Consider the following 10,000-nt stretch of genomic DNA (forward strand, 5'->3'; position numbering starts at 1 on the left):
ATGACCAATGTATGATCCTGGAACTACTTGGTATCGGATCAATAACTAAATGTGTGGTATCATCCAAAATTAATGTAAAGTATCAAAAAAAAGAAGAATAAGGGATTATTACATTTTAACAGAAGTGTAGATAGAACATGTTGAAACAGAAAATAAGCAGATATTAAGTAGATTAATAATCAATTTTTACAGCTTGTCCCTCATAATGTCACGATACCAAGTACAAGAGCCGTATCTTGTTGATACGACAATGATTACATTGATATTTTTTCATTATCATGAAATCTATTGTCTTTTTTTTATAGTTCATATAGTCAGTAAATATGTCCCTGGACACATGAGGACTTTGAATATGACCAATGTATGATCCTGGAACTACTTGGTATCATATCGATACCTAAATGTGTGGTATCATCCAAAACTAATGTAAAGTATCAAAGAAGAGAAGAATAAGTGATTATTACATTTTAACAGAAGTGTAGATAGAACATGTTGAAAGAGAAAATAAGCAGATATTCACAGTAAATGAACAAGTGGATTAATAATCCATTTTTACAGTTTGTCCTTTATAATGTGTACAAAAATAATAGGTGTATAAATGACACAATATGTTACTGCAGACTAATTAGGAGTCTTTGTTTGTTTACTTACTACTAAAAGACAAGTTGTCTAGTATGTTCACTATTTTATTTAAGGACTAAATTACAAAAATAAACATATGTTTCATGTACCCTAACATTTTTTGTTAAAATAAAGACAATAATGACATTTTTTTTGTGGTCCCCTTTATTTAGAAAAGTATCGAAATAGTTTTCGTATCAGAACAACACAAGTCACCATGTTTTTCTATTTTGTCCTATATCCTCTCAAAGGCATGCATGGTGCCTTCAGGGACATACTGTATACATGCATTTAGTAGAATACAGCAGCACTAAATATACAAATATTTGACCCAATGGACAATATATGTGGAGACTGAGCTGGTTAATTGCCAACACCGTTTGGAGAAATGAAGTGAAAGTGAAAGGAAAGGCAGATAGCAGACATTGTTTTGTTCCTGCATGATTTCCAAGCATGCGAGATCTTTGTGTGTCAGAAGGCGTGTTCAGTCTGCCGCTCATTGATCCGACACGCTGTTGCCTCCGAGCTGCTTCCACCTCCCTGAAGGCAGCAGGGCCACTTTTATTTGGAGAGACTCTTTCATTCCCTGCGGAGTTGAACCTTTTTTGCAATCTGATAAGCCTTTTCTGCTCCTTCGATATTCTCTTTGCTCCCGCCTCCGCCTCTCTTCTCCGCTTCCTCGTCCACGTCCCTTATCAGCTGCTTCTCCGGGGTAGAAAAGAGCAAAACCATCGAGAAATTTCCAGAAAATATTCTGCTATCTGTGCCCTGAACCCCTCAAAACGCACGTTAACTGTTATACTTGACAGCACCGAGTATCACAAACCATTATTTGTAGGTGTAAACATGCAAAAGTAGCTAAACAGCTGGCATGAAATGTTAGCATGTTAATGTTAGCATGCTAACATGTGACTGGATAAGAGTTAATACCAAAATGCACTCTTTGTAGGTGTAAACATACACAATTAGCTAAAAAAGCTGGCATAAAACGTTAGCATACTTCCAAGATGGCGCAAAGTATCAAAAATCATGAACTATCGGTTCAAACATACAAAAGTAGCTAAAAAAAAAAAAACTAGCATAAAATGTTAGCATGCTAACATTTTCACAAGAATGCTAACTGTTAACGTGCTGACACAACTTAACTGTTAGCATACTTGCTCGACAGCACCGAGTATCACAAACCATTGTTTTTAGGTTTCAACATACACAATTAGCTAAAAAGCTAGCAGAAATGTGAGCATGCTAACTTTAGCATGATGGCATAGGACAAGTTAGCATACTTGCGCCGAGCATATGAATGGATAAGAGGGTCACATGTATGCTAACTGTTGATGTGCTAACACACCTTAACTGTTTTTGTTTTTGTTTTTATTTTATTTTATTTTATTTTATTTTATTTTATTTTATTTTATTTTATTTTATTTTATTTTATTTTATTTTATTTTATTTATTTATTTTGTGTGTTTTTTTGTTTTTGTTTTTTATTTTATAAACCTTTATTTATAAATTGCAGCATTTACAAACAATTGAGAAATAATAATAATCAAAATAAGTCCAAAAACTGTACAAAAACAGGGCCGGGGGGTTGACACACCTTATGCTAACTGTTGATGTGCTAACACACCTTAACTGTTTTTTTAATTTAATTTTAATTTTTGTATTTTATTTTTTATTTATTTTATAAACCTTTATTTATAAATTGCAACATTTACAAACAATTGAGTAATAATAATAATCAAAATAAGTACAAAAACAGTACAAAAACAGCGCCAGGGGGTTGACACACCGTATGCTAACTGTTGATGTGCTAACACACCTTAACTGTTTTTTTTATTTAATTTTAATTTTTGTATTTTATTTTTTATTTATTTTATAAACCTTTATTTATAAATTGCAACATTTACAAACAATTGAGTAATAATAATAATCAAAATAAGTACAAAAACAGTACAAAAACAGCGCCAGGGGGTTGACACACCGTATGCTAACTGTTGATGTGCTAACACACCTTAACTGTTTTTTATTTAATTTTTATTTAATTTTATTTTATTTTGATTGTATTTTTATTTTATTTTATTTTTATTTTATTTTTATTTTATTTTATTTTATTTTATTTTATTTTATTTTATTTTATAAACCTTTATTTATAAATTGCAACATTTACAAACAGTTGAGAAATAATAATAATCAAAATAAGTACAAAAACAAAACAAAAAAGTACAAAAACAGTACAAAAACAGCGCCACGGGGTTTACACACCTTATGCTAGCTGTTGATGCTAACACACCTTAATTGTTTTTTATTTTATTTTGATTTTATTTTGATTTGATTTTGATTTTATTTTGCTTTTATTTTGCTTTTATTTCGATTTGATTTTGATTTGATTTTAATTTATTTTATTTTTATTTTTTTAAATTTATTTTATAAACCATCCATCCATCCATTTTCTACCGCTTATTCCCTTTGGGGTCGCGGGGGGCGCTGGAGCCTATCTCAGCTACAATCGGGCGGAAGGCGGGGTACACCCTGGACAAGTCGCCATCTCATCGCAGGGCCAACACAGATAGACAGACAACTTTCACACTCACATCCACACACTAGGGCCAATTTAGTGTTGCCAATCAACTTATCCCCAGGTGCATGTTTTTGGAAGTGGGAGGAAGCCGGAGTACCCGGAGGGAACCCACGCAGTCACGGGGAGGACATGCAAACTCCACACAGAAAGATCCCGAGCCCGGGATTGAACCCAAGACTACTCAGGACCTTCGTATTGTGAGGCAGATGCACTAACCCCTCTGCCACCGTGAAGCCATTTATAAACCTTTATTTATAAATTGCAACACTTACAAACAATTGTGAAATAATAATAATCAAAATAAGTACAAAAACAGTACAAAAACAGTGCCAGGGGTTTACACACCTTATGCTAACTGTTGATGCTAACACACCTTAACTTTTTTTTATTTAATTTTTATTTTATTTGTATTTTATTTTTATTTAATTTTAATTTATTTTGATTTTTATTTGATTTTGATTTTGATTTTATTTTGATTTTTATTTTATTTGTATTTTATTTTATAAACCTTCATTTATAAATTGCAACATTTACAAACAATTGAGAAATAATTATAATCAAAATAAGTACAAAAACAGCGCCAGGGGGTTGACACACCTTATGCCAGCGTTTCTCAAAGTGTGGGGCGCGCCCCACTGGTGGGGAATAGAGACATGACAGGTGGGGCGCGAGGAACGGGAGGAAATTTCACTTTCAATTTTTTTTAAAAATTATTATATTCTTAGATTATTTTTTTTACTAAGCTTTCATTTTCTATACGCACTGTAAATCACTTTGTGATTCTGTCTGTGAAATCCGCTATATAAATAAATGGAAATTCCCGGTACTTATTTTTACTGTAGGCTTTATATTTCACGGTACGAGCGAAAGTTTGACAGACATAGCAACAGTAACTAATGGGGGCGGGGCTAAGCGGAACAAACTTTCGCGCGGATGGGTAGCAGGCTAATGTGTGGATCACAATTACACAAATATATACATTTGTGACTCGCACCTCAAAGGTCGTCGAGCCAGAGCCAGCGCCTGCAGAGAAACAAAAATCTGACGGGCACACACTGTGTCATTCACCGGGAAGCACTCGCGTCAAGGCAGCTCAGCCCCGAACTCAATGAGGTTTAACATGTTGTGAGCGCGGTAAATTTGATCAAAACACGACCACTGAAAGCGCGACTGTTCTCTGCACTGTGTGAGGAAATGGGAGCTGATCATACAGCCGTGCTGTTTCACAGTGAAGCAAGGTGGCTCTCCTGGGGGAAAGTGCTGTCACTTGCCCTGTCTTGCCAAATGCATAGCTCCTCCTTTTTTTTTTTTGCAAAGAGGCACTTTTATTGTATTTATTATTGAACTTGATGCAAGTTATTTGATTTATTATTGAACTTGATGCAAGTTATAACACTTTTTTTGATTTATTATTGAACTTGATGCAAGTTATAACACTTTTGTTTTATTTATTATTGAACTTGATGCAAGTTATAACACTTTTGTTTTATTTATTATTGAACTTGATGCAAGTTATTTGATTTATTATTGAACTTGATGCAAGTTATAACACTTTTATTTGATTTATTATTGAACTTGATGCAAGTTATAACACTTTTTTTTATTATTGAACTTGATGCAAGTTATAACACTTTTGTTTTATTTATTATTGAACTTGATGCAAGTTATAACACTTTTTTTGATTTATTATTGAACTTGATGCAAGTTATTTGATTTATTATTGAACTTGATGCAAGTTATAACACTTTTTTTGATTTATTATTGAACGTGATGCAAGTTATAACACTTTTTGATTTATTATTGAACTTGATGCAAGTTATAGCACTTTTTTGATTTATTATTGAACTTGATGCAAGTTATAACACTTTTTTTGATTTATTATTGAACTTGATGCAAGTTATAACACTTATTTGATTTATTATTGAACTTTATGCAAGTTATGACACTTTTTTTGATTTATTATTGAACGTGATGCAAGTTATAACACTTTTTTTGATTTATTATTGAACTTGATGCAAGTTATAACAGTTTTTTTGATTTATTATTGAACGTGATGCAAGTTATAACACTTTTTTTGATTTATTATTGAACGTGATGCAAGTTATAACACTTTTTTATTTATTATTGAACTTGATGCGAGTTATAACAGTTTTTTTTATTTATTATTGAACGTGATGCAAGTTATAACACTTTTGTTTTATTTATTATTGAACTTGATGGAAGTTATTTGATTTATTATTGAACTTGATGCAAGTTATACCACAGCTGCACATTTATTTAATTTATTATTGAACTTAATGTTATTTTATGTTATTGAGTTCGAATGTATATAACTTGATGTTCAATAAATTTGAAAATGTTAAAGCTTGGCATTAGCGCTCTGTTGGGGCAATGGGGGCAGGTGGGGCTTGAAAACTCCCCCTTGTCCAAAGTGGGGGATGACAAAAAAAGTTTGAGAACCACTGCCTTATGCTAACTGTTGATGCTAACACACCTTAACTGTTTTTTATTTTATTTTTATTTTATTTCTGTTTTGTTTTTATTCAATTTTGATTTTATTTTGATTATGATTTTGATTTTATTTATTTATTTATTTTTTTATTTTATAAACCTTCATTTATAAATTGCAACATTTACAAACAATTGAGAAATAATAATAATCAAAATAAGTACAAAAACAGCGCCAGGGGGTTGACACACCTTATGCTAACTGTTGATGCTAACACACCTTAACTTTTTTTTTTTTCTATTTTATTATTTAATTTAAATTTTATTTTGATTTTATTTTTGATTTTATTTTGATTTTATTTTGATTTTTATTTTATTTTATTTTATTTTATTTTATTTTTTTTAAATTTTATAAACCTTCATTTATAAATTGCAACATTTACAAACAATTGAGAAATAATAATAATCAAAATAAGTACAAAACTAGCGCCACAACACCTTAACTGTTAGCACATTTGCTCGACAGCACAGAGTATAACAAATCATGATGTTTAGGTTTCAACATACAAAATTAGCTAAAAAGCTAGCAAATAACTTTAGCATGCTAACCTTCTCACAAGTATGCTAACAGTTAGCGTGCGTTTTTGACACTCGTGTGAAGAAAAGGAGATATTTGATCACTTGTTTGTGTTGCAGTCGTCCAGCTCGTCCCAGGAGCGTCTGCACCAGCTGCCCTTTCAGCCCACCATGGACGAGCTGCACTTCCTGTCCAAGCACTTCGGCAGCACAGAGAGCATCACGGACGACGACGGCGGCCGCCGCTCGCCGCATGTCCGTCCTCGCTCCCGCAGCCTCAGGTGAGAGCTTGCCATCTAGTGGCCGGTTTTTATTAGCTTCTGGTGTATACCGTATTTTTACCATACCATACCATACCAACTTTATTTATAAAGCCCTTTAAAAACAAGCACAGTTGAAAAACAAAGGGCTGTACACCACAAAGAAATGGAGGCAAAGGACAGACTAAAAAATAACATTTAAAACAGAAATAAAAATACACATTTAAATTAATTAATTTTAATTTGTGTACACCCCCCTGTACGATAATATTAACTGTTGCACTGTTTATTTAACCGTTGTTGGGCTGCGAGCGCCACCTGGTGGGCCGCCAAAAAATATCTGTTTCTATATGGGCCGCCGCGGTACTCGGGTTGTTATACACTCTTCCACCACTTGTGGCAGTAATGATAATATCAGACAAACAGAAGAAGTCTGGAGCTGAAGTCAGAGAGAAGTTTAATAAGCGCAACAAATATGACTAAAGTGGTGAAGCTCTATTTTCATTTGCACTTAAATTTTATTGATCATTTATTTCAGAAGCATATATATTTCAAAATAATACATTAAATTATTAATTATTATTAATTAATTAAATTATTTTAAATATTATTTTTATTTTTCTAATTACTTTATTCATATGTATTTATTTCAACAGTATAATTATTGAATAAGATCAAAATAAATAACTTATATTTTATTGACTTTTTTTATATTAAAATATTTATTATTAAATGTAGTTCAAGTGTATTTATTTTATTTGTATTTAATTCATTTAGTTAAATTGTTTAATTTTTTTTATTTTAGCACTGTAATTATTGTATAAGATTAAATGGAGAGTAAGATTACTAATTCAGTGTTAATATTTTAATGGGTCCCAGGCTCCTCTGTAGTGGAAAAGTTGGGCCCTGAAGTAAAAAAAGATTAGAAAACCTGCTCTAAAAAATATCTGTTTCAGGTACTCAGTTGTAATACACTTTTCCACCACTTGTGGCAGTAATGACAATGTCAAACAAACAGAAGAAGTCTGCAGCTAAAGTCTTAGATAAGTTTAATAAGCGCAAAAACGATGACTAAAGTGTTGAAGCTGAATTTTCATTTGCACTTTAACTTGGTTCGGAAACATATTTTATTTGTATATCTTCATATATTTAGAATGTATTTATTTTAGCACAACATAATTATATATTTTTCATGGAGCAGTTTCTATAGTAAGAACGCTAACACTGATTGGCAGACATTAATTATGCATTCGTTAACGCTTAATCATCAGGGAGGGTTAATTATCCCAATTATGTATTGATTATTTTAGTGTTATTTCAATAGATGACGTCATGTTCTTCTTTCTTCAATCGTCAATCAGTCGGGCGCCATTGACAGCGAGTGATCAATAAATCCATAAATGGAGTCGATGTACAGAAGGTGCTGAATAATGATAAATAACCTGATGAGCTCCTTAAGACGAGCTCATTTTACTAGCTTGTAGCAGAAGAAGCAGTCGGCGAGCACGTTCATTGTGAGCACAAAACTTTATTGCACTATTATTAGGGAAGGTGTACAGCAGAAGTCGCTAGGGTGAAATAAAATAACAGTGATAATTTATCATAAGTCAGCCTTTTTGACCGTGGAATCCCAACTTTTCCACTACAGAGGAGCCTGTGGCCCATTGAAATATTAACACTAATGATCTTACTCTTGATTTTAATCTTATTCAATAATTAAAGTGCTAAAATAAAAAATAAAAACATATAACTAAATGTATTAAATACAAATAAAATAAATATATACAAATACATTTTAACTAGATTTAATACTATTTTTAATTTATGTTTTTTTTTTTTTAAATAAACTGTCAATAAAACCAAATACAGCTTCATCATTTTAGTCATATTTTTTGCGCTTAAGAAACTTCTCTATGACTTTAGCTGCAGACTTCTTCTGTTTGTTTGATATTGTCATTACTGCCACAAGTGGTGGAAAAGTGTATTACAACTGAGTACCCAACACAGATATTTTTTAGCGGCCCCTAGAGCAGGGTTTTCTAACCTTTTTTACTTCAGGGCCCAACTTTTCCACTATAGAGGAGCCCGGGTCCCATTGAAATATTCACACTAGTAATCTTACTCTTGATTTTAATCTTATTCAATAATTAAAGTGCTAAAATGAAAAATTAAAACATTTAACTAAATTAATTAAATACAAATAAAATAAATATATTAAAATGTATATAATAGAGCAGGGTTTTCTAACATTTCTAATGTCTTATTCAATAGTTATGGTGCTAAAATAAATTTAACAAATAATTTAACTCAATTAATTCAAAACAAATAAAATACATTTTAATTACATGTAATAATAAATATTTTAGTGTGTGTGTTTTAAATAAATTGTCAATAAAATTAAATGCAAATGAAAACACAGCTTCAACACTTTCGTCATAGTTTTTGCGCTTATGAAACCTCTATGACTTTATCTCCAGACTTCTTCTGTTTGTTTGATATTGTCATTACTGCCACAAGTGGTGGAATGGTGATTACAACTGAGTACCTGAAGCAGATATTTTTTAGCAGCCCCTAGAGCAGGGTTTTCTAACCTTTTTTACTTCAGGACCCAACTTTCCACTACAAAGAAGCCTGGGGCTTATTAAAATATTAACACTGAATTAGTAATCTTACTCTTGATTTTAATCTTATTCAATAATAACAGTGCTAAAAATGAAAAATATAACTGCATTAATTAAACCAAAAAACTAATATATTAAATTACATTTTAACTAAATTTAACAATAAATATTTTTAATATATGTTTTTTTTTTTTAAACTGTCAATAAAATCAAAGTGCACATGGAAATACAGCTTCACCACTTTAGTCATATTTTTTGCGCTTAAGTAACTTCTCTATGATTTGAGCTCCAGACTTCTTCTGTTTGTTTGATATTGTCATTACTGCCACAAGTGGTGGAAAAGTGTAGCGGGCCCCTAGAGCAGGTTTTCTAACCTTTTTTACTTCAGAACCCAGCTTTTCCGCTACAGAGGAGCCCGGGGACCATTAAAATATAAAATATTAGTAATCATACTCTTGATTTTAATCTTAGATAATAATTACAGCGCTAAAATAAATAAAAAATAAATTTAACTAAATCAATAAAATACCAATAAAAGAGATTTTAACTCCATATAATAATAAATATTTGAATGTGTGTTTTTAAATGAATTTTCAATGAAAATATAAGTTATTTATTTTTATCTCATTCAATAATTAGTGTTGAAATAATTAAATAAAAATAAATTAGAAAAATACTAATAATAATTAAAATAATTTGATTAATTATTAATAATTAATTTTATTTGATGGAGTCTTGGATTTTCTCTCGGGGTGACATGTCTTACACTCTGTGATTCTGTCTCCCCACAGCCCGGGGCGCTCGCCCTCCTGCTACGACAATGAAATAGTGATGATGAACCATGTGTACAAGGAGCGCTTCCCCAAGGTCAGAGACACACACACACACACACACAC

At 31.4% G+C, this 10,000-nt stretch overlaps 1 protein-coding gene across 3 annotated transcripts in view; it reads left to right on the forward strand.

The window, feature by feature from the left end:
• The window catches only part of LOC133617179 (microtubule-associated serine/threonine-protein kinase 1-like), a 154,562-nt gene that overhangs the window by 80,156 nt on the left and 64,406 nt on the right, over positions 1-10,000 (forward strand). For all 3 annotated transcript variants that reach the window (XM_061976984.2, XM_061976985.2, XM_061976986.1), the window contains 2 exons: positions 6,344-6,504; positions 9,896-9,971. In XM_061976984.2, coding sequence (XP_061832968.1) covers positions 6,344-6,504; positions 9,896-9,971 — 237 coding nt within the window. The remainder of the gene's footprint in view (positions 1-6,343; positions 6,505-9,895; positions 9,972-10,000) is intronic.

Source organism: Nerophis lumbriciformis, linkage group LG16 (assembly GCF_033978685.3).
Source record: "Nerophis lumbriciformis linkage group LG16, RoL_Nlum_v2.1, whole genome shotgun sequence".
Lineage (NCBI taxonomy): Eukaryota > Metazoa > Chordata > Actinopteri > Syngnathiformes > Syngnathidae > Nerophis > Nerophis lumbriciformis.